The sequence below is a fragment of the Cololabis saira genome, chromosome 20 (assembly GCF_033807715.1).
Source record: "Cololabis saira isolate AMF1-May2022 chromosome 20, fColSai1.1, whole genome shotgun sequence".
NCBI lineage: Eukaryota > Metazoa > Chordata > Actinopteri > Beloniformes > Belonidae > Cololabis > Cololabis saira.
In genome coordinates this window covers 21315312-21340777 of record NC_084606.1, presented here as the reverse complement: position 1 = coordinate 21340777, position 25466 = coordinate 21315312, and the positions used below count along the sequence as shown (strand labels likewise).

At 41.8% G+C, this 25466-nt stretch overlaps 2 protein-coding genes across 2 annotated transcripts in view; both read right to left on the bottom strand.

The window, feature by feature from the left end:
- The window catches only part of smim20 (small integral membrane protein 20), a 118925-nt gene that overhangs the window by 13199 nt on the left and 80260 nt on the right, over nt 1-25466 (bottom strand). The window lies entirely within an intron of this gene.
- Nucleotides 1880-25466, bottom strand: part of rbpjb (recombination signal binding protein for immunoglobulin kappa J region b) — a 60435-nt gene continuing 36848 nt past the window's right edge. Inside the window, exons 3-11 of the mRNA XM_061709457.1 lie at nt 19030-19125; nt 14075-14240; nt 11860-12034; nt 10386-10523; nt 9214-9326; nt 8332-8472; nt 6909-7064; nt 6687-6790; nt 1880-5108 (exon numbers count right to left, since the gene is read on the bottom strand). Of these exons, the coding sequence (XP_061565441.1) occupies nt 4787-5108; nt 6687-6790; nt 6909-7064; nt 8332-8472; nt 9214-9326; nt 10386-10523; nt 11860-12034; nt 14075-14240; nt 19030-19125 (1411 nt within the window). The 3' untranslated portion in view covers nt 1880-4786. The remainder of the gene's footprint in view (nt 5109-6686; nt 6791-6908; nt 7065-8331; nt 8473-9213; nt 9327-10385; nt 10524-11859; nt 12035-14074; nt 14241-19029; nt 19126-25466) is intronic.

Genomic DNA, 25466 nt, shown 5'->3' with positions numbered 1-25466 from the left:
AAGCACAGAAAATACTAAATTACTCGTATAGATAAAACAGAAGTTACTATTAAAATCTTGAATATCACAATCCATTCCTTAGGGAAGTAATTTGATGTTAAAGGTTAAATGAAATTTGAGAAAACCCTAAAAAAGTCATGCTGAGCACCCGCAGGATCTTAAACGTACCGACAGGCTTTCCAGTAAGACTTTGATTATGACCAGAAGGCTTTGTGACGAACCCTCCTCTGTATAAACAGTTGTCGTCCTTGACCTGCCGTCTGTGTGATCAAAGAGGACTTGACCGGGAGACCTTATCGCCCCGTGGGACTCCAACACCTGCGAGTTCCCTTCCAAGCGTGGATTCCCGCCACGACCCGCCTGATTTCCAGTTTCACTGTTAAATATAGCAGCATCCATGTAGCAACCTCTTCCTGTTTTCTGTGCATCTTTATGAAAGTTTATTTGTTCACTACACCTCCTCCATGTTGCTGTTATTCGTCAGTAGTGATCGAAAAATGTGTATTTTATTCAGTTTTGTGATAATATGCCTCATTAAGGCAAATAATTGAATGTATAAAGTTGTGAACGTTGATTTAACTGGCTTGTAATTTGCAGATCTGTGCTATTGAGCAGCTTTCTTAAACGTCTTCAGCCGACAGCCGCAGGAAGAACAAAGAAATTTACTGTACATATGACATGGAGAAGTCTGGGCCACTTATTTGTACTTTTTACAAGTAAAAAAGTGTAAAAGAAAATTAAAAAAAATGCTTAAGCTTTAATTAAAAAACACAGCGAGATTTTTTTATATCACCTTTTTTATTTTCATTTTTATGCCAATATTGCAAGTTTTTTCTTGTTTTTTTTTCTTCTTTTAATGACATACAGATTTGAGCATGATCTGGAGCTGCAATATGTACAAAAACAAACTAACATGTTTAAAAAACAAAACAAAAACAACAAAAAACCGTCCCCTTTGTTTTGACGTTATTGCTAAATGTTACAAACGGCACAGGTTTCTACCATCAGCAACCCTTTGAGCACTGAGTTTACTACCACAATGACACCTCTGCTTACCATTTACTAGAATAATACACAGATACAGTGAGAGAAGTTCAAGATAGCGGGAGGACAAAGAAAGAAAAAGAGAAGGCAGGGTGGGAGATGAAGACAACACAAAAGTGATTCGATTGTAGCAAAGCTAAAAAAAAAAAGAAAATAAAAGGTTAAAAACAAAAAAAAAAGAGTGAGAAATCAACAGTTAAATATAAAAACGATGACTGATCGAGACTGACGATGAAATGTGTGAGAAAAGGAAAGCTCTCTGTTGTGCAAACAGCCAAATAGTCTGAAGAAGTAGTAAGGCTGAGTGCGACAGAAGGGCTCCACACTCCTCTTTCTTGTTTTTTTTTCTTAAATATTTGTTTAAAGCTGCCTCTCACTCTGCCCCAAAATGTTAAGCAGTGCATGAAAACTACATTATAAAAAGACATTTGGCATATTAGAGGATACATACATTGTTCAGAGCTCATAGAAACATTACACAAGAACAGCTTCGGTTTTTTTCTCTCCTTTTTTTTTCCCGGAGGTGTTTTTAAGAAAAACAACAAAACAACAGAAACAAGCGTGACTGGACACAGAGGAAAACCAGCGCCGGGATATCCTGGAAGCGCAAACGCGGGTGAAATGAACTCCGTCGCCAGGTCCGTGTAACATTTTGTTGACTCCTTTGCCAAGACCAGAAATAAACTGTAAACCAACTCCGATTGTCAAGGCGACACATGTATTAACTAATTCATTAATTAAAAAAATGAGTTGAGGGCGGGGCTTAGAGAGGCAACATGTAAACAACCCCCCCCCCCCCCGCAGAAACAGCTGAAGGCTGCGGGAGAGAAGTGTGTGGGAGGTGTGACGCCAGCGCGGAGGATGCGCGGGAAACTTGCTGATTTTAGAAGACGTAGGGGGAAAAAAAACAAGAACAAAAATGAAAAAATAAAATAAAAACTAAAAACAGTCGTGTGTTAAACATGTACAGTGAAGGTTGTTCTCCTCGCAGAGTAAAGGGTTCGGTGTGAAGAAGCGACTCGGTTCTGATGCTACATGAAGCTGCAGCACCTGGAAGTCCTCCACCGCTCCAGGACCGGAAGGAAGCGGAGAGAAAAAAACAACAAAACAAAAACAAACCCTACACTCCCTCAGCCCACCGAGGCAGCGGGGCGATAATGCACTTTTTTTTCTTTTTCTTTTCTTTTTTTACCACTTTTTCCTTTTTTTTTAAAGTTTTTTTCCACTTTTTTCCCCCCGTTTTAAATAAAACAAGGGGAGACTTTGTACCAATAATTTAAAAATATCAATATTACAATATAAAACATTTAACATGAATGACAAACAGATGGGCAAGGATGTTAAAAATGGGGGCATAACTTAATTCTTTTTTTCTCTCTTATTTCTAAACATTGACAGGGGTGCAAGCGAATCCTTTTCTGTTCCTATCGCAAAGTAACATCATTCTGAAATTCTTCATTTAGATTCAGCAGACATTCAAGTTACAGTATTGTTCTTCTTCCCCGAAGCGTTTACAGTCGTACTGTAGTCTCGAGATCACAAGTATTGCCTTTGAACGAGTGTTTCCCCGCAGTTTAGCAGACATTTGGTTCCAGGTGGAAGACATCAGAAACAAACTAAAGACCCAATCGTTTTCTTTTTTTTCTTGGACAGGAGCTGGAAAACACTTTCAACTGGAGCGAGTCTGACTCTCGTCGTCACAGCGACGATTTGAAAAAGACACACACTCACGTACAAACGAATTTGCTGGCTGGTGAACTAGTGCTCAGGCAGATTTAAGAGAATAAAAGGAAAACATGATGAAATGACCTGTACAATATTGCTGTTTGGAAATGCACATGTTCAATTAATAACACACATTGAGAAGGCCTTTATGCTCCCGCGGGAGACGGAGTCGCCATGAACATGTATGAGTGCAACGAGTTGGACAGTGAGTTCATAATGTACACACACTTGGTTCTGCAGAGACAGTAAACCACAGGATATTTTTCAATTTAAAAAAAAAAGGCTGAAAAGAGCTTACAGCGCTCGTGAGACATTGTACCAATGAGAGTTAGAGAAACACTGGGGGGGAAGGGAGGGGGGCGTACAGCAAGAAGAAGGATCAGACGTCCTTCAGAAGGCTGCTTTTTGCAAGAAAAAGGTGTTTTCTGGAGTCTGGCGACGGAGAAGCGATGCACTGGGTCTGCACGGCCTCCCCCGATGCAAGTAAACAGCAGATAAGGAAAAGGTGATTTTTTTTTCTCATTTTTTTTTTTTGTATTTTAAGTTTTCAGTAAGGCCACATCAGATTAAAGAGTCCATCTATCTCCTATTTCTTTTTCTTTTTTTTCTCTTTTGGAAAACCATCAGATATTAATGCCACCAGAAGTAGAGCGCACACACACACACACACACACACTGGAAGACACCACGATGGTTCTGTTGGAGACGAGTTTCACTACGATGTTTTGATATGCTAGAAGTGAGCGACAAATATAGGGTGTTAGATATGTGACTTCTTCAACTGTGTACACAGTAAGGGTATACAGTACTAAGGCTATCCTTTTAAGTTAATGATTACGCTTATTACATAAGGTTGAAAATGGCAAACGGACTCGTTTTCTTTTCTTTTTTTTGTTTTTCACATATTCTGCAAATGTAGCTATGGCTCCGTGTGAGATGTACTGCTGTGTATACTTTCCAGGAGACGTAGCGCACATTGAGTATCGTAGGCAAGGCAGAGGCGTTGCTTAAAGCTTTTCTTTTTAAAGACTTCATAAAAACCAATGATAAAAAATAGGCCCTCTGAGGTTATTCCCCATTCAAGAAAAAGAACAAAAACAAAAAACACAACCTTCGCTTATGTAAATAAAACAAACCAGACTTCAGATTTTCCCCAAAACGAAGAGTACGCAAGAGTATCAAAACAAAAGAATCAATCCAAAGACTGAAAAGCAGGCGTTTGTAGTAAGATCGCGATAACATACAGGCTGGAAATTTGGACCTCAAACAGGGAAAACCAAAGCCCAAGCTCAGAGGAAGAATAGAAACTATTTGGTAACAAAAGTGTACTATATGTTTAATACAAAAAAAAGGTATGGAGAAAAATGTACCTTTACTAAAGCTTATACAAGATCATTGGTCCATAAAAACTATGTAATTGTCACGTTTTCGTGTGTCCCTCTGCATCCTCTGACTCCGTCAACAACAATACATCCAGCCTCCTCGAGGGTTCGGCGCAAAACAACTTAGAAACGGGAGGAATCGTTAAAAAACAAGAGGATGAAGGGTTCGGGTGGAAGCAGGGCAGCACAAAAGTATGTTCCCCCCCCCCATTCAAGGCTCTCTTTTGTTTATCTTTTTGCTTTTGCTCGGTGGATGTATTGTTGTTGTGGTTTCTCACAGCTGAAGGAAGGTGCTGGTGCTCTGAGCCTGCAGGAACTCCACTCTTTCCAGACACCAGGACTAGACAGGCAGGTCCTTGAAGTAACCACGGGGGAGGTGGGGAGGTGGTGGGGGGTGTCGAGGACACTTCTGCGTCAGCCCACACCTTCTCGATGTCACTCTTTCGAATGCCCCCCCTCCCCCGTTTGATCCTTTGTCCCGCCGGCGTTTCCATTTCAGCTTTTTTTTTGCAGCCAAACTTGATACGCAGCACTTCAGAGTGAGTCAGTTTCGGTTTATTTCCTATAGTCTTCGTATACCTCGTGGTATATTTGCTCTCAAGGCATACTGTAACGAGGGGGGCGCCCAGCGTGTGTTAGGACACCACGGCGGCGGCGGTGGAGGACGAGGACGTGACTCCGGCGCCGGAGGTGCTGTTGGGGCCGTACACGCTGGAGCTGGCCTCCTGGCCGCTGCTCAGCAGGCTGGCGTTTCCCGCCCGCAGGATGGCCCCGGCGGCGCTACAGTGCGGCCGCGGCCCCGGCTCCGGCGTGTAGGTGAAGGTCAGCGTGGTGGAGTAGATGATGCCGTCGTTCCTCACCAGCGTCACGGGCACCTGGACGGGCTGCCGCACCCAGCGCCAGCCCTCGCGGAAGGCGGAGATGTCGGGAACCACGCACAGCATGCTTTCTGCACACCTGGGTGGTGTCGAGCGGGGAAGAGAGAAGACCAGCAACAACGTCAGACTGAGCTCATGCTGTCAAATGTACAGTACATCACATGTTATATCTTTCAGAAGACCCTACGTTCTCATATGAGGACATTACATTTCTGCTGCTCTGCGCCATGATACTTCATTTGTACGAACATTGACCCATTGTCCTCATCCAGGACACCCGCCTGCACCATCTAGTGGTCTCATAATGAAATTACACTAATTTGGGAAAAAACATGAGGGCTGGGATCTCAATGAAAGTCTTCTATGGCAGCTCCCGACAGAAATATGGACAACGTAAAAATCCTACCCTAATTTTATGATTGAAACTAGTATATTTATGCACAATAACGTCTGCAGCTTCACATGGCATGCTTTTTTGATATATTTGAGTAATATTAGCAAGCTACGATGTCTGTAAAAATAAAGTACTCGTTTGAGGACATCAGGTCTATCATCACTGCAAACACGTAAATTCTTTCCAAGAACATTTGTCTTTATTTCTTGCCCAAATGTCCAATTTGTAGTCAAAATAAGTCTCATTACACTTAAAATACTTGTTTTTAGATTTCCATTTCCATACTAATTCAGGGAGGCACCATTAAAAAGAGATGTTTTTAAACTAGAATGCTGTAGCTGCTGAGGTAGATTAATCACATCATACAGGATGCAGTAATTTATGATAAAATTGTTGAAATGCTTCAAAAGAGAGACGTCTAACAAAGCAAATTGGACAGGTCTACCGCAGCTTCGAGCAGCAGGAGCGGCAGAGGAAGACTGGACGTGATATTTGTTTTGTTGAATTGTTCTGCATGTTTTAGGGGGGAACCCCTCAGGGTAGCATGCATCTGGCACCCACTCCATCTCCTGCAGCCAACGCTGCCTCCCCCAGTTCCTCTGATGGTGGTGAAGCCAGCCAGGCCAACTAAACTTCTCCTCCCTCCCCGAAACTCGGCTTCCGGCATCAGGGAGGCAAGAACAACCCTTGCATTTTCACTGGCCAGTAACAAGGTCTAATCTAAAAACACCAATAAGAGTTATTTCAAGAGTCCTGCATCTCAAGTGTGTATCAACTTTACAATCTTATTTTTGCCAAATTTCGCCATTAAAAGAAATATGCACAGAAATATTGACATGTCTGGTCTTCAGCTCAATCAACAATCAGTGTTGAGCAGTTGAGCCATGACAGGCTGACACGTATGATTAGACATAAGCTACATCACTATAGCTGAGAAGAATTCATCTGGGTGATGATTGTGTTTCTAAAGGCTTCAACAGTATTTTACTGAGCATTTCTAAAGCATCTGCAATACTGACTCATTCATGTCACTGTTTTATTCATTCACTTAAAGAAGATTTGTGTGATTGAGATCTAAAAGCTCTGATAAAAATAGGTGAAGTTCAACACTACCATTGTATCTTGATCAAAAGAGCCAGATGTTTCTTTGATTCAAACAACGGATCTGAATAAGACTTTCAACCAGTTGGTAGATTTAAGTTCCCAGAAAAAGCTGAGAAAGAAAATCCCCCCTAGTAAAGGCCTCCAGCATCAAAGACCCACCTGTACATAGTCTCAGCCTCGACATCCCCAAACCAAACCCGCAGATTTGGAGTGAAGTTCTGTCCCGTCAGCTCCAGCATGGCGACGTCTCCTCCTCCGTTTAGCTGAAAACAGGTGAGATAATCGAAGCACCTCAGTAAAACACCTGGATCGACCTCACGCCGTGGCGGTCTTAATGTTCACGGATGGAGCAGTGCAACAGCTGAAAAGCTCCTCTGTTACCTGTAAGCTCTCGACCACAGGCACGGGGGTGACGGGCGAGAGCACGGGGCCCATGCCCTCGTAGAAAGTGTACTCAGCCTTGTCTGTGCTGATGATTGTCCACGAGGCGCCGTCGTTGATCATCTCCTTGTTCGGCTCCTTGGGGCATGGAGTGGCCTGGCGGAGGGGAAAGGAGGAGGAGCATGAGGGACTCAGACCTGAGCATCACATCGTCGCTAAAGGAAAACACTGTCATGAACTGTAAATGTGAATAATTGAGTCATAATTGGGACACAACCAAGAGGAAAAGAGGTCTAAATGACACTGACTGCCCAAATTCAATTTCGAGAGCCATGCCGATTTTAGGTAATCCAGAGTTCCCCCCTTCAATAGAGGATGGTGGGTACCGAATATGGGCCAATAGGGGACTTATCACAATAAATCAATTATTTGATGGCACAGTGATTAAATCATTTAAACAACTTCAGGAACAATTTGGACTTGTATCAAATGATTTATACAGATATTTCCAAATAAGACACTATCTGACAAGCCACATGGAGAGAGAGACAGTTAGTAAAAGTCCAAATAAAATTGAACAATATTTTATTTCTATAATAGAGAAGGGTATCCCAAATAAAAAGCATGTATCTCAGATATATAAAAGAATCTCAACTGATACACAAAACACACTGAATATTAAGGAAAAATGGGAATTGGAACTAAATATTATAATCGAAGATAGGATGTGGGAAGAATTATGTATGGACAGTCACAAGGGATTAAATAGTCAATTATGGAAAGAGTTTGATTGGAAATTAAAAATGAGATATTTTAACACTCCCCTGAATATTTCTTTGTTTGTCAAGACACCTTTGATTGAAATGTGTTTGAGGAATTGTGGAGGAATTGGGGATTACACACATATCTTTTGGGATTGTCCAATAATTCAAGTGTTTTGGAAAAATGTCGAAGCAGAAATGAAAAATATTGTCAAGGTAAATGTTCCTCTGGATCCTATAGTGTGTTTGTTGGGAGCTGTAGCAAAGGAAACGTATAACGCAGAACAGCGATATATACTGCGGAATTTGTGACTGATTGCCAAGAAAATGATTACTGTGAATTGGAGGGACAGTAAATCACCGACAGTAACACAGTGGAAGCAGAGACTGAAGCAGGTATACATCATGGAACAGATGACCGCAAGGCTACAGATGAAAATGGACACTTTTGACCAAAGATGGGGAGATGTTGTATTGTATTTGGATACTGATAGAAATAGGTTGTAGTAAAAGAAGGGGAATTGTCTTAATAAGTCATCTTGCTGTCTGTATTAATGTCGACTTAATATGCACTTTTTGATTGTCTGTGTAAGGGGGAAATGTTCTGTTATTTGTGAAAAAGGAAAAAATAAAAAGTTATAAAAAAAATAAATGACACTGACTTGAAACTGGATGATCCTTTCTTGGGAAAGGCACAGGTACATGCGCTCTGTGTCCTTCAGGTAGAAGGCACACTTGTGGAGCTGGGAGACCGGGTCGTCAGCGTCCAGCAGCGCCGTCTGCTTGTCCACCTTCCGGATGATCTGGAAAAAATGAAAGAAAAGAAAAAGGATATTTAACTGGAGGATAAAAGCAACAATAGATGGAAGATGAGAGGAAAGGTAAAGCGGGAAAGCAGATACGATCAATGGAAGGAAAAAAAAAAAAAAAAAAAGAGTGCGGTCATTTGGAAACGGGTCAAAGCAAAATGAGGTAAAAAGGAGGTTAGAGCGAGATTTAAAAACAGACTAAGAACCTAAGATGAAATGTCACTGGGTGCTTTAGTTAAAACATGAGTCACAGGATGAAATCAAACTTTATTAGGAAATTCTTATTTAGTAGAGGGGGGAAAAACACCCACACGTCATCTATTTTTCAACATTTGAAAAAAATGCACTTGTTTATACAATTCCCAGTCGATAAACAGACTCATACCTGTCTGCTGAGGGAAGGAGCTTTGGCATGAATCTAAATATAAGCTTTAATTCTGCCATCTATGGACACAGTCCGGTAGGCAGTTTCCTTCAGGTTTCATTTTTTTTAGTACAGCAATTTGAACTTTTATAAGCACCAACAGAATAATACCACAATAAGTATATTCCTTAATTACAATTTAAAATTGTAGTGTACATCCATTTAACATTTTTTAAACAAACATGGTCTTATGTTTTTATAGTTTCTCTGTTTAAGTTGCCTTTTGAATCTCTTAAGAGTCTCGCAAGGACGCTCTTTAGCATTTCTATTCATGCTTCACTTTCCTAATTTCAAATAGTTGAATAGTTTACCAGTCTGGGAAGAGCCATGCCGGTGACAGAGCACACCAGCTTGACTGTCTGGCCGTAGTGAATGTAACCGTCTCTCACAGTGAACTCTTCTCCTTCTGACTCCTCATCGTCCACTGGGAACATGAAACACAGGAAAAACCATACACCCACAAGCCTGGTTAGGTTTCAGAATCAACTCCAGTCATCCACTTGATCGTGATGGACAGAGAAAGTGACAAAGTATGAAATTAATTCACTAAACAAGCAGCTTCTTGATGCTTAATGGTGAATTATCTATAGTATAGTTGTAATTAGGGGTGGGCAAAAATATCGATATGGCAATATATCGCAATACTTTTCCAGCCGATTCAATATTGATATTCAAAATTTGAATATCGATTTTTTTTTTTTTTAATATATTTTTTATCCCCGATCTTTTTCCCATTATATCACCCAGTGCTCCTACCTAAGTGACAGTCCTGGGCATTGTCACTCTCTACCAACCCTGGGAGGGCCCTGCACTGAGCTCAGGTTTTATTTCACGTTTTATTTCATTTTATAATTTATTTTTTATACAACACAATTGCCTGTCCTTAAGAAATGAAAAATAATGGACAGAGGTTTATTTATTTATGGATTTATATCTATACTGACTGATCACTGTGCCTGTCCTTGGTTTTAGTACCCATCTTTCTTGTGTTTATTATCATTTGCCACATAATTAAAGCAACCTCATACTAAATTTAATGTTAATTTCATATGATGTAAATAATATGAAAAACATATACAAATATGTTGTAACTTTAGCTTGTATAGTTATAATAAAACATTGTTTTGACTCAGTTTGTCCCATGAATTGTCACTATAATCTGATGAACGTGCAACTCGGATTTTAAGATCCATCACTATCATCTGATGTACATATATACAACTTGGATTTTAAGATGTGTAATGCATTTTTAAATTTTTCGGTGAACTATGTAGAATATAATAATCGGGATATCGCATAATCGGGATATCGCAATGTGTATCGTATCGTGGCTCAAGTATCGTGATGCGTATCGTATCGTGAGGTCCTTCCCAATACCCACCCCTAGTTGTAATAGTATTATTATTATTATTATTATTATTATTATTATATGTAGGTTTTGCTGCTGTCACAGATGTGAAGCTGCGGCTTCGTTGACACTCACACAGGTGGATGTAAAAAGCGCCCCACTGCTGGGAGCTGGCGTGGAAGTTGCCACCCTCCACGTGTAGATAACGTGTGCTGACTGTTTGGGAGCGCAGTCGGTTGAACAGAGCCACCTTGGTCCCTGATGCAATGCACACTGCAGAAGAACACACACACAGGTTACATAAGGACCCAGAGGTGACATGTTGCTCACTGTGTGATAAGTTGCAATAACAGCTGGTCAGAGAGGGAGGAGGACCGCTACATGTGATGGTGACTGGAAACTCTTGTTGCAACACTGCCCTCTAGTGGCTGGAAATTTAACATTAAGACGTGTGCAAGGAGCTGTTGAGCTGAATGAACAGATTATTCTACAAAAATTTAACCAAACGTCTCAATTATGTCTTCATTTTCCCTAAACAAGCTTTTAGAAACACTTCTTTAGAATTTAATTTCCACCTGAAACAGGTTTGGGTGGCTTTGAATTGTTAAATGGTGGAAATAGTTATGATTATACTGATTGTATGGTTTTGGAATATAAATCCACCCAAACCAGTGTCAGGTGAGTGCAGGCATCACACAGATAGAAAACCTTGATGTGATCATATAAACGACAATAAATATTAGCACCTTTCCAAGAAAAGTGTTGATAAAGCTTAAAATTCCCCTATGGTCAAAATACCAAAGGTTGCATTTTTTTACCCTCCCCATTTTTGGTAAAGCGTGCAGAAGACTAAATTAACTTAAAAGTCATAAACAAAAGGATACAACTTTGCTTATTTGGAGTACAGAAGGTTCTATGAATGTCACAGACATGATTCATTCATTTATTCTTTTTTTTTTTAAGGAAATCCCTGACATGAACTGGACAGTTCAGGTGAGTTCACATGGAAACACCAAGATGCAGCCAGTAAGTTAAATGCTCAAATCTTAACCGATAATAATGACACACTTTCAACTCTGTGAGTAAATCATTATATTTATTGTGCCTTATTTCACAATAAAAGCATCCTCCACGTTTGCCAGTGGAAAGTCTTTGGGTGCCAGTAGCAGGACAAGTGTAGGCCACGTCAGGTCTGACACAGCTGAAACCCCAAGAGATAACAGCAAAACACACCAGAAATACGTAGAACCTCAGACACCTCAGAGATAGATTTCTCTACAGTCTCCTTAGCAATTTATGAGCCGAGAACAGCTTGCAAAACCGTCTTGATCTGGCTGCAGTGGGATCATCCCCTGCTGTGAGCTGCACTGCAAACGCATGTCCCAACACTGCCAAAATATTGAATTATTTTGCAACTGAAGCACAAAAACCCCAGTGAATCCTTGGTAAAATCCCTGTTGCACAAGGCAAATAGTAAATTATGTGTTTAGTGCACATTAAGACGGCTGTCAAGAGATTACATTTATTGCCAATGTAGACACAGATTTGACATGAAGAGTGCACTCTGAAGACGAACACAAACATGTCTCGCACACGTGTACGAACTCACAGTCAGCGTTTTTGAGGGACTGCTTCTTTTTGGAGGGCTTGGAGATGACTTTGATCCTCTTGCTGAGGAAGACGCCGATGTCTGCGCTGTTGCCGTAGAACATCTTGACCGATAACATGAAGTGCTTTCTCTTGTCGGAGTCGGATATGTACAAGGTTTTGGCTGTGCAATAATTCTGGTGAGGAAGGAGAACACGTGGAGGTAGGAAGAGACAGAGGGAAGAAATGCATCACAAATCACAAGATACATATGTTTTACACCACCTCCACCTTTCAAACCAGTTTAGTAAAACCTACAGTTAGTGTTAGGGCCAATCCCAATACACCCCCTACTTTCTACCACTACCCCTAAAAAAGAAGCCACAGATTTTAGGGCACTTGAAATCTTCCCAGGGCCCTGTCCCAATACACCCACTACCCCTACTTTTCAGCACCACCCCTAAATTTTGCGTGCTACGTCACTGCGTGGTTTACGTTCGGGTACGTAAGCGACTGCGTAGTTACGTTTGCACATACGTCACACCATATGAGAAGCCGAGAGCTAAAGGTTGTTTTAATTTCAGCTGTAGCGCTGTTAATATTCCACTTTTAAACTTTTACAAGTTTTAATATTTTTTCAGGTGTAAAAGTAACCGTTAAGATCCCCAACCTGGGCTCAGTTTATCCAAATAACGCCTGTTAAGAAATTTGATCTGATTTTTTTTCGGAGAAGAGCCGCCGGCTCGGAGCAGCAGCAGCTCACGGAGCAACCTGCGCCCTCGTCCCGGGGAGAAACCTGCAGCTCTGTGGAGAATTACCACTGGCTGAAATAAATCATTTAGGAAAATAAATGTTTGTTTAATAGATGAAATCTAACAGTTGTAGCTACGCCTGTTAAGATATTTGCTCCGAAAATTTCAGGACGATGATGCCTGCTAGAAATGTAATCAAAACGCATTTTTATGCAGAAACTAACTCAAAATATTGATTTTATTCACTAAAAAAATAAGAAATGTGCGCCATGGTTTTTTTTTTTTATTCAGTCCGCAAATGATGACGAAAAGCATTCTGGGAAATTTTTCTGGCCCTAGTTCAGCTAGGGTGCATCTGAAAACCCTCGCTGTGAAGGGCCAGATTCATACTCACTACCCTAGATATATGCACTCCCCCTAGGTGAAAAGAGGAATTGGGACATCAATACCCTCACAGGAACGCGCAAAATTTAGGGGTAGGGCTGAAAAGTAGGGGTAGTGGGAGTATTGGGACAGGGCCTTTGTAAACCTCTAGTTAGTGTAAACTCTAGTGTGTTAGAGTCAGTAGTCATAGTTGCAGCTATAGAACAAGACTATAATATAATAGTCTCAAATATAGCTTCGTGGTGGATATGCTGCTGATGCTGATGATCCACAAAGCAGTGCCCATCACCCCTCCTTCTCTTTCCTTTCTCAGTTATTAATTATAAGTATCTCATAACCATCATTGTTCTCCATTGTTCTTGTAGTTTGTTGTTTTTACCTGCCATTGTTTATGTAATAATTGCTCGGGGTCATGTTCTGGGTCTCTGGAAAGCGCCTAGAGACAACTTGTGTTGTAATAGATTCTGTATAAATAAAATTGAATTTAATTAAATTGAACTCGTCACAAGGAGACAACACATCAAAGGGATAACAAGCAAGTTAATGTAAATGCAGGAATTTCACTGCTGAGTTTTATTGACATTTAGAGGTGTTGCTTAAGTTTTCCCCCCCCTAAATTATAATGAAAATGCATAAACTGAAGATTCACCAATTAAATGTTTCAAAACAGAGTTCCTAATTCCAATATTCTCTCTATAAATATATTTTTATTATTTTGGATTAGTTTTGTCTCAAGGTAACATACAACTGAAGTGAATTGGATTTCGTCACGTTCCTTGAACATGATGGACAGCAGAGGCTGCAGTTCTGTGCAGGGTTGTGATTCTTACACATGAATCTCAAATGAACAGAAAGACCAGCGTCCTTTGTTCAGCTGGGTAAATGACTAATTTTGACAACAATAAAACTGCAGAATGTCATCTCTCTCAATGTGACCAGAGAGACTCCTTGTTTTTGCTTTCAGTGTTTCGCTTGTTATTCATAATATCTGGAAATGAGAACGAGTGGATACGACATACGTGCAGCTACGCCAGCTTTGAACGGGTAAATGAATGCTCTTGTGCGTATTTCAGTTCAGGAGGCTGTATGTGTGTTTTGTACCTTTCCCTCTAAGTTGAGCTGCTGCATTTCTTGGTCGCTGTTGCCGATGCCGATGAAGGCACAAGGCTGCGACTCCTGGTCAGAGCAGCCGTCTCGCTCCATCTGTTCCTTCTTTTTCTTCCAGCCACTGCCCATCAGATACACGCAGGGAGGAGGGCAGAAGAACCTGGCCAAGAGCAAATATGGATCATTTCATTGATTCAAGTCTTTTATATTAAAAAGAAAAAAAAATAGCAATCTGTTCTCCCTTTGAGAAATCATTAAAGCTATTTAATGTTTTTGTGGTCTATTGTTGAGGTTGTTGAAATATTATTTGAATCAAAACTTTATTTTACTCTTTCAGTATTTCACTGTAAATAAGATTTTAACCTGGTTTAAAAAAGGGCCTGACAAAGGTTAATAAAAAGCTAAAACAGCAGTTAACGCCTCCTCTTTAAGTCAAACTAAGTGATGCGAGTCTCAGTTGGTACCAGCAGAGGGCAGACTGGTACCACCTTCCTCCCACAGTCTAAAACCTGATCAACATGCTCTGTACCTGTGCACTAAACTTCATCTTAAACCTGTCAAACTTACTCTAACAGATGTTAATATGGTCAGTTAAATAAACAAATGGTCTGTGAAGAATCCAGCATTTTATCTCTTCGCTTTTTTAGAGATCTAAACTTCTTCCTATGCTCCCTTCTGACAGCATACCATAACGAATATGACAAGAGAACATATCTACAAAGATAAGAGCCGAGTTTAGCTTTGTAGGATGTGAAATCAGCTCATTCATTACAGAAGCAGGACGCTTAACATGAATTCGGTGAAGAAGTGGAAAGCGACCTATTTCACAACAGCAGAGTCTGACTCTGTGGGTGTTTGTCTACTTTCACCTCCTATAAAAAGCGCAGACAGCGAGAGGCAGCTTGAACGAGGGAGACAGCACATTAGCATTCCCCGTACACCCACTTTCTCTGCATTCTTAGGCTTCCTGATACAGAAACAAGCGCTGCGAGACAGCTGCACGAAACATGCACACGGGCTGTGCAGGACAGTGTTAAAACATGACTGAATATACAGAGTGTGATGCCATAGAAAAACCTCAGACGTCTCCAAGCTGCAGCTTAAACCATGCTCATTTAGAAACTCACAAAGCAGCATCAGTGAAAGATGGTCCGACGTGAGCTTTCACGGGCGTCCAGAGTGATTGAACGGTTCCTCTCGTAGCCCTTTCTGGGGAAACTGCTGTCACTTTAACTGGACGAGTCCTTCTGAATATTATCTGAGGAATTCATCTTTGTCTAATGTTGTGCTTCAACTCTCAGAGGTGTCTCGGGGCTGGCGTGCAACATCTGATTTACCAAGAGATAGGCTTGATGAGATTGCAAGCAGCAACGCAGTTTAGCCAAAAAAACAGGCGGAGAAAGGGAGAGCCAAGGAGAGTTGCAAAATAAAAGAACTGAGGGGAATTGAAAAAAAAAAAAAAGGTCTCAGAAGGAAAAAGAAAAGGTAAGTACAGAGATATTAGAAGGATTTTAGGAAGAAGAGACAAGGTCAGAGGAGCCAAACACATTAAAAAAAGGAACCCTTGCAACAGCCAGTGCTTTCAAACTAGAGACCTGTCTGCGCTCGCCCTTGAACCGAGACTCAAGCTCTTCCAGATTTCAACAGAACATTCCCTCTGGTGACATTTACAGTACCTCCCAACTCTCTTCCTCCTGCTCTCTTTCCTTCAGGCTCTATATGCGGCCTGTACCTGAAGAAGACTTCACGCTAAAGGTTACATCTCCATTCCTCCCGTAGAGAGCTTCTCGCTCCACGTGGACACAGCGGGAACGCCTGTTGCCATCGATCCCAAACACGATCCCCTTGAGTGATGTGCGTTACCTGCTCATAAATCCTCCCCACAGGAGCTCCACCTCTCAAAGTCAATGACTACAGGACGAGACTATCTCCTGGTACATTACACACCAGGTGATAGTCTGACACTGGTCAAAATCGTCATAACTAACTAGGGATGGGCGGTATGGACTAAAAAATGTATCACGATAATTTCTGGCATTTATCCTGATAACAATAAAAAAAATACCAATTCAACTCCACCTTTGTAACTATAAATCTATCTCGCTCTCAGATCTGCCATGTTTGTTACACAAAAACGTATCAACGGGAATTTATCCTTCTTTCTTTCTTTCTTTCTTTCTTTCTTTCTTTCTTTCTTTCTTTCTTTCTTTCTTTCTTTCTTTCTTTCTTTCTTTCTTTCTTTCTTTCTTTCTTTCTTTCTTTCTTTCTTTCTTTCTTTCTTTCTTTCTTTCTTTCTTTCTTTCTTTCTTTCTTTCTTTCTTTCTTTCTTTCAGGCTCATTTCCTTCCTTCCTTTCTTCTTTTCTTCCTTCCTTCCTCCTTTCCTTGTTTTCTCCCTTCCTTCCTTCCTTCCTTCCTTCCTTCCTTCCTTCCTTCCTTCCTTCCTTCCTTCCTTCCTTCCTTCCTTCTGCTCTCTCCTTCCTTCTTCCCTTCCTCGTTTTCTCCCTTCCTTCCTTCTTTCTTTCCTCGTTTTCTCCCTTCCTTCCTTCTTTCTTTCCTTGTTTTCTCCCTTCCTTCCTTCTTTCTTTCCTTGTTTTCTCCCTTTCTTCCTTCTTTCTTTCCTTGTTTTCTCCCTTCCTTCCTTCCTTCCTTCCTTCCTTCCTTCCTTCCTTCCTTCCTTCCTTCTGCTCTCTCCTTCCTTCTTCCCTTCCTCGTTTTCTCCCTTCCTTCCTTCCTTCCTTCCTTCCTTCCTTCTGCTCTCTCCTTCCTTCTTCCTTTCCTTGTTTTCTCCCTTCCTTCTCCCCCTTCCTTCCTTCCTTCCTTCCTTCCTTCCTTCCTTCCTTCCTTCTTTCTTTCCTTGTTTTCTCCCTTCCTTCCTTCTTTCTTTCCTTGTTTTCTCCCTTCCTTCCTTCCTTCCTTCCTTCCTTCCTTCCTTCCTTCCTTCCTTCTGCTCTCTCCTTCCTTCTTCCCTTCCTTCTTCCCTTCCTCGTTTCCTTCCTTCCTTCCTTCCTTCCTTCCTTCCTTCCTTCCTTCCTTCCTTCCTTCCTTCCTTCCTTCTGCTCTCTCTTTCCTTCTTCCTTTCCTCGTTTTCTCCCTTCCTTCCTTCTTTCTTTCCTCGTTTTCTCCCTTCCTTCCTTGTTTTCTCCCTTCCTTCCTTCCTTCCTTCCTTCCTTCCTTCCTTCCTTCCTTCCTTCCTTCCTTCCTTCCTTCCTTCCTTCCTTCCTTCCTTCTGCTCTCTCCTTCCTTCTTCCCTTCCTCGTTTTCTCCCTTCCTTCCTTCTTTCTTTCCTTGTTTTCTCCCTTCCTTCCTTCTTTCTTTCCTTGTTTTCTCCCTTCCTTCCTTCTTTCTTTCCTTGTTTTCTCCCTTCCTTCCTTCCTTCCTTCCTTCCTTCCTTCCTTCCTTCCTTCCTTCCTTCCTTCTGCTCTCTCCTTCCTTCTTCCCTTCCTCGTTTTCTCCCTTCCTTCCTTCCTTCCTTCCTTCTGCTCTCTCCTTCCTTCTTCCTTTCCTTGTTTTCTCCCTTCCTTCTCCCCCTTCCTTCCTTCCTTCCTTCCTTCTTCCCTTCCTCGTTTTCTCCCTTCCTTCCTTCTTTCTTTCCTTGTTTTCTCCCTTCCTTCCTTCTTTCTTTCCTTGTTTTCTCCCTTCCTTCCTTCCTTCCTTCCTTCCTTCCTTCTGCTCTCTCCTTCCTTCTTCCCTTCCTTCTTCCCTTCCTCGTTTCCTTCCTTCCTTCCTTCCTTCCTTCCTTCCTTCCTTCCTTCCTTCCTTCCTTCCTTCCTTCCTTCTGCTCTCTCTTTCCTTCTTCCCTTCCTCGTTTTCTCCCTTCCTTCCTTCTTCCTTTCCTCGTTTTCTCCCTTCCTTCCTTCTTTCTTTCCTCGTTTTCTCCCTTCCTTCCTTCCTTCCTTCCTTCCTTCCTTCCTTCCTTCCTTCCTTCCTTCCTTCCTTCCTTCCTTCCTTCCTTCCTTCCTTCCTTCCTTCCTTCCTTCCTTCCTTCCTTCCTTCCTTCCTTCCTTCCTTCCTTCCTTCCTTCCTTCCTTCCTTCCTTCCTTCCTTCCTTCCTTCCTTCCTTCCTTCCTTCCTTCCTTCCCGTACGTTGTGCGTGGATTTAACACAGAACCATAAATCATCTTTACACAAAAACATCATCAATGGGAATTTATCGTTTTTACCACAAGACAATGACAAATTCTTATCGTGAGGAATTTTTTTGACGGTTTATCGTGAACGGTAAAATATCACCCATTCCTATAACTAACCTCTTATCCTAACCTTTTTTCCCCACTTTTACCGTCAGGAAAATGAGGTGACAACCAGCAGCTGGTTCCTGACACCAATCACCCATAAAGGCACAACATTGTGTTTACATGTTGGTTCTTGTAAACAAACACAACACTGCCTTCTGTTTACACTCCGTAGTTTAATCTAAAGCTGCTTTCACAGCTTAAGAACAGGCGATGTCCGGGGTTTGCCCCCCCCGCCGCCCCCCCAGTGCACACAAACACTAACAGCGTGTGGGATGTGATCTCATTACAAGAAATGCTCTTCGAGTGGATTCTGGGTAAAGCGCGAAGGAGCGAGGTCATAATGCAAAAAGTATGCTGCGGAAATTGCAGTGTTTTGTTTACAGCGGGCTGAGGACACCGGATGGGACCTGTCAGCTTAAACACGGCTGCTTTTGTGTTGATGTCAGTGCTGTGTCGATTTGGACTTCTCCACAATATTGACAAGAGAGCAGAAAGCAACATTCAGACAAGTGGAAACAAGTGTTTAGCAGCGGCCGTCACTGGCACACACGCTACCAATTCTCTGAACTTTCTCTACTCACAGATGTGGACTCTGAACTGGGACACATGCGCCCTCGCATGCAGAAGCTTCAGATCGCGTTGAGACAGTTTTCTTAAAGCCATCAGGAAGGAGTGGAAATTATTAAAGAAGGTGTTCTCTATATTCAACTCACCTTTTTTCATTCCCATAGGACTTCTGTGCAACTTTTGCATGCAGGATCATGACGGTTTGGTCACCTCGCTCCTTCAGATAATTCCTCATCGCTTCTCTGCAAGAGAAGAAAATGAGAGAATTAGATTCATCAACAGTCTTCTTTGTCGCCTACTGGGTTAAGTGATATTTCTATGGGCCAAACTGATATCGAAAGCAAAGGAAATGTCCCCGAATTGGTGTCGGGCCACTGATGATCATGCAAAAAAGAAATTGTTTTTTTAGACGGATGAAATCAAATAAAGGCTCTCGAGTGTCAACTGTGGAATGAGAACAAACAGACATACAGTGTACTCGCAATGACCTCTGGAACGCCTCGGAGCCTGACAACCTGCTTGCCAAAAAAGCTATGTTCTCCCCCAGCTGGGTCTATTTGAGGAGGGGGGAGGGGGGTGGTGAAACAGTTACTGACTGGCTCAGAGGTGAGGAGAAGACAAGGGTAGAGGAGGATTCGGGGGGGGGGGAGTAGGGATTGCAGGAGTGGAGTAAGGGAAGAAAGCAAAAAAAAAAAAAGGAAACATCAGAGCCGCAAAAATTGAATAAAATAAAAACAACAGAGCTTAGCTCACCAGAAAAGACTCCTCATTTCGTGTCCAAAACATTGCAAGGCCCTTGCTCCAATTACTTCCCTGAAATCTCTCACTTCCTCCAGACACACAGACTTGTTGTTTTAATATTTTGAAAGACTGTTAAAGTTTATGCTGGACTGAGTAACCCAAGAGGGAAAGATCGGGCTTGGACATATGATGAAGACACATCACGCACATTAGCATGTCTCGACTCGGAGAGCACACTCGAACAGATGTCGGTGACACCTGACACGCCGGGATGCTCGCAGGGTTCCCACTCAGACACACACAGCCAGCTTTCCACTCTGCCCTGCAACACTCGGGTTTAGACGAGGCTTTTGGTAGGAAAAGCAAGCCCCCCTCCCTTCAGATTACGGTTGTGAAGAGGAGAAGAAAATCTAAGAGGCACTGCGGTTTATCGATTTTATAATGGACTTGATAATGCTTCCTGACTTCACTGTGATCAGACTTTGTTTTGTTTTCTTCCTGAATATTTCAGTGTCACTACAAAGCTACATTGTGCTCCGCTATCTTCAGCAGCTACAATTAAAAAAAAAAAAAGAAAAAGGGGGGAAAGTGCAATCCTTGAATTCCTAAGTTCATCTAAGCGATCTGACGCAGCCTGTTAGTGTTCACAGACCACATGGAGAAAATTACATCCAGTCGGGGGGAAAAAAACAACAAAAAACAAAAAAACCCAGTATGTGTTATGTGTACCTCCACCAAGCTGTCAAAACCAGATGTCTGATCAAAAGATTTGACATTCAAGCATGGATGTCCTTAAAATATAAGCCGATGTGATAGTTTCCTGGAAAAGTGACGAGCCTCTCACATGTTGCCATAACAGACACACACTCCGCAGGTGGACTTGTGCGCTCAGCTGCTGAAGTCTGGCCTGTGGGGTACATGTCACACCTCTGAGTGGCTGTGACCTGCTGCTCTTCCAGGAAGGATGACATCAGTGCTGTGACACTCACACACACTCACACCTCCTCGTACGGAGACTTCATCAGTACCAATCTATTCAGATGTTTCCATCACACCTCTAAACTGCTAAAAGTAACTTCAACTTGGTCCACAAATAATTATAAAAACAAAAACACTGGACTTTTTCATTTCTGCAAGATCTAAGTCAGTTATGTGATTCAAGTGAAACTGTAAACACAATTTAAAACGTGAAATCATTTCAGGTTGGAGACTCATGATATCTGTCTGAGCTCTATTGTCTTCTTCTTCTGGTATGAAATTAAGCCTCCTTCCATTTGTTTTACGTTCAAATGAAAATAAATCTTCTTATATTAGATTAAATTTGCAAAAAATATGGTGTGGATGAGGTCATGTGTAATCTTGGAGATTGTGTTTAACTTAATACTGGACATTTGTTTTGTTATTTTGAGCAGAGGCGAACGCATTGCAATCAGTTTTTGCCTTTTTGACTGAAGGAAGGAAAACATCAAGGCGAAGGGGAAACAGACTCTCATAATTAGGATCAGACTTATAATTAGGAAAATAGATGGAAAAAAAAACAACTGCCAAATAGTTACTTCATGACTCAAGAGTCAAAGAGAAGGTTGGGCAGGTTACGTGCAACAGCCTCGTCTTGCAGATCGGGCTGTGTTCACGTCAGGACCACTGCAGACCCCTGTCGCTACTACGCTGAGAGCATTCCCCATCAATACAAAAGGTTTTTGCTCAGGAGGTCTTCATGTACTCTTTCAAAAGATTATAAGACAAAACAGAAAACCCAACCCAAAATCAACAGAATAACGCAAACCCACCAACAAGTTTGTGCTGTGTATGAGAGCATCTCATATCCTGCTCTAAAGAGAAAGCACATTTTTACAAAAATAACATTCAAATCAGGCCGAACGGTCATAAATAATAAGAAATCTATATAAAGAGAAGACATCTGGTGTTAAATTGGAAACAAGAATTCTGGCATCTTAAGTGTAAATCATTAACATTCAATGCAGAAAGAGATGATGCCTCTGCTATTCAAGTTCTAAGATCATATGAACAATCACGACGACAGTCCATTCATGGTTCAAGGATAAACAGTCCTGTTTACACGCACCACACCAATAACATACTGGTGCACTGTGTTGTGCAGCACTTGAAGAATGAGGGCACTAATACAACAGCAGCATGCAGACAGGAAATGACTATCACCAGCAAACTGCTAACAAAGTTTCTCTGATCATTTCAGCCAGAGAATTCCTAAGACAGATGAGTGACAGGGGTGTAATTAAAGTATTGCTACTGGAAATGCATAATTGATTACACTATTATGTCTATCTGAAAAGACAATGTTGTTAAACTAGTAAGTCTCAAACTAACAATAAGAAATTACACATTAAATCATGTCATTATGTAAGAAAAACAGTGAAAAGGCAGAAGCAGGGTGTGCAAAACCAAATGCAGACCATAATTCAACAGCATGTAGAACTGTGGAGGGTTTTGTTTTGGCTGCTCTTCTTTACAATGTTGCATGCGTTTATGCACAGTTCTCTGAAGGACCAGACACATTCCCGTTTTCCACCAAACCGGTTCCAGGGCTGGGTCTGGGCTAGTGCTGGTTCACACCTCGTTCAACTTGCGAACCGGTTTGTTTGTTCATAGCTCGGGGTGCCAACGGGAGCCACGTCATTACGTCGCTGCAAACGTCAGTTACGTCGCTGCGTTTGCATTGGCGCGAACGAACAACGACGTATTTGCTGTAATACGGACTTGGTCCCAGTAGCACCTCCATGGACCGCATCGCTAAAAGACAGGTTGTCTCCTCCACAGACCACTGCTGCTTTGCAGCATCCATATTAATTCGTCGCTTATCTGAAAATGTTGCCGTCTCGCTGTCCTGCTATTGCCGTTGGTCTTAACAAATTTGCCCCCTCCGCTGACGTAGTGGTTCTTTCCTCTGGCTCAGCAAAGAGTTGGTGCTACTTTGGAACTGCTTTTTCTGGCCTGGAGCCAGTTCTTTGTCAGTGGGAACAGAAAGCCCGGTTCCAAACTCAGCACTGGCCCAGAACCAGAACCAGCCCTGGAACCGGTTTGGTGGAAAAGGGGTAACAGTGTTCGAACTGCCCAGACTGGGGCGCTGCAACATCTCAGTTTCCCGTTTGTACAGGTAGATCCACTGACATGTTTGGGATAATTGTTCTGTTGCAAAAGTTGCATGATGCAATTTCAGGGAAGCTTTAGTTTTACGATAACTCAGCATTAAAAGAAGGTAATGGTCAACTTAATGACCGCAAGGTGCCTAAAACTATCATCACCCTCCACCAGCGCGAGACAGCTCATGTGAGGCCTTTTCACTGATATGTGGTGTTTGGTTTTTGACTAACCCGTTGCTGCACATTATCATGAGTCATCCCCACTTTGGTCTTGACAAAATACATTTTTCTATGAGTCTTGTTCAAAATAAACTTTATTAATCATGCCGTCATGTTCTTTTTAGATATCAGACCCTTTCAAAGAAGCCATGGGGTTCCACATTTTTCTAACTTTACTGTACCAACTTAAACTTGAAGAGTCTCAGATGTAGCTCTTGAGCTTTTAGCAACATCTTTCAACACTGCATGGTCTGGGCTGAGCATAATTTCCCAGGGGTTTAAATGCTGGGAAATCCATTCCTGGGAAAACTGTGATCTTATTTGAATGTTTTCCTTTTGTGAATCATCTTTCACTGTAGAATGATGGATTCTTAATTGTTCAGATATGAACTTAAATCCCTTCCCAGATTAACGGGTAGCAACAGCTGCTTCTCTAAGATTCTCTCTGATATCTTTTCTCCTTGGTCTTGGGTTAATATGCACATGAATGCTCCAGAACAGCAACAGGGAAATACCTTGGTTTCTTTAGAGGTCTGCATGTCTGCTGATGATCAGATAATTAGGTGTGTTTGATTAGCAATACCTAGATATTACTTATCCTCTCAACTCTCAGGGAAGCAGTAGGAACGCTCAAAGTTTTCACAAACTACTACTGTATTTTGGCTCAGTTCTGCTTGACAGATAACGGCAGGATAATATGTTATGTTACTGCTCATTTGAGGTCACTTAACTTATTTTAACATGTGCTAAAGAACCAGCTCATTTTGATCAATAATACTGTAGAACAGAGAGGAAGTACTACTTTTTGCACACCAAACACACACACACAGACACACACACAGGATGAAGATGCAGTCTCTTCTTGAGCGCTATAGACGGAAGGAGAAGTGAGACAGTGACCAGTGTCCACAGCTCAACATCCTGTGCCAAAGTAGCATGCAGACACAAAATTGAAAAAAAAAGCAAATGAAAAGACCTTTAAGGATTTTTGTTTAAATGTAAACAACAATAAAAGCATGCATATAAACAATTAAGTGGGTCTAATTAAAAATATATCCATAACCAGCAATCAGAGATGAGAAATAAACAATTGTCTTGCAAGAGGAGCTGAAGCCTCAAACCATCAAAATATCATCTGATACCAGAGCGACTGAGGCGCGTCACTCAAAACAACAGCTTTTATTTATGAAGGTGAAGAAAGTGCTGAGAGCCAATCTGAATGAGTCAAAGAAGCAGCATCAGGCACAAACAAAATAAAGACATATTCAACTGTCTGTGTGCGTGCATGCGTGCATGTCTGAGCAGGAGTTCACAGGGGGTCTTGTGACAGTCTCCCTCTGCTGTGGACGCTGTGACAGATGTATGGGCAGATGCCCGTCTGCCTCGCTTCATCTGTATCCTGTTTAAACCCAACTCCTCCTCTCACACGCGCGCGCGCGCGCGCGCGCGCGCGCGCGCGCGGAGAGAGAGTGGTGGGGCGTGCTAATACATGTGCGCCCTATGAAATAGCTCAATTACAATGATGAGACTGCAATTATGTGTGACCTTTTGCATCACAAAAGATAGGCGTCAGAGCAGAAACAATCGGCCGGTCTCGGCCGCTCAGCCTCTTTGTACCGTACGTTTGCTCTGATTGTGAACGTAGAAGATGCAGCGCGCTACAGCTTGCATTAGATATTTTAACATTACTGACTAGTTGATCCTGCGATTGCAATGGTTCAGTTATAAACAACTATTATTAATGATTTATATCCAAAACCAGCAATGTAATCAGCCACATAGGTCACAGTTTAAACTTTCTTGCAATGTAATCAACAAACCCCTTAGCAGCTTAACACCTCAACACTTCTACAACTTCAGAGCGGTGTCATGCTCCAGCTGACCCGCTGGACAAACAATAAATCAGTCTTAACTAAAACAAACCCTTCTACATAATGTCCTTCAACAAATGTTTTAAATCTGCAACCACTGGGGGCGACACATGCCAATACTGATAAACATATCTGTCCTTGTTGATTATATTAGTCTGGTTCTACCAAACTGTAATCATGATACATGAATCAGATACAGTATTTGGAACTAAATTGTATTTGGTGCAACGTTGGCATTTTACTGCTAACTTGATTTTGAAATACAGCTCGTGCGGTGTAGAAAAGCTGCTCAAGCCAACAAGTGCACTCCTTCATGCGCGTCTGTCCCAGCAGCAGTCAGCGTTGATATGCTCTTACTTGCGGCATGTAACCAATCAGATAGTCAGTGCGGTTACATGCACATCTAAATCAAGCTATTGGCAACAATCTAGCTAAGGATAACACAGGAGTTTCAGAGAAATCTAAGTATACATGCCCGAGAAGACAATTGATTATTATATTATTATATAATATATATATATTATATATTATATTGAGTGAGTGCGTTTGACTCTGTGACGCTAAGTGGCACCACACGCACTTTCATGTTGGCGTTTTTCCCGGTACAATTATGACGCTTTTCCACTAGTA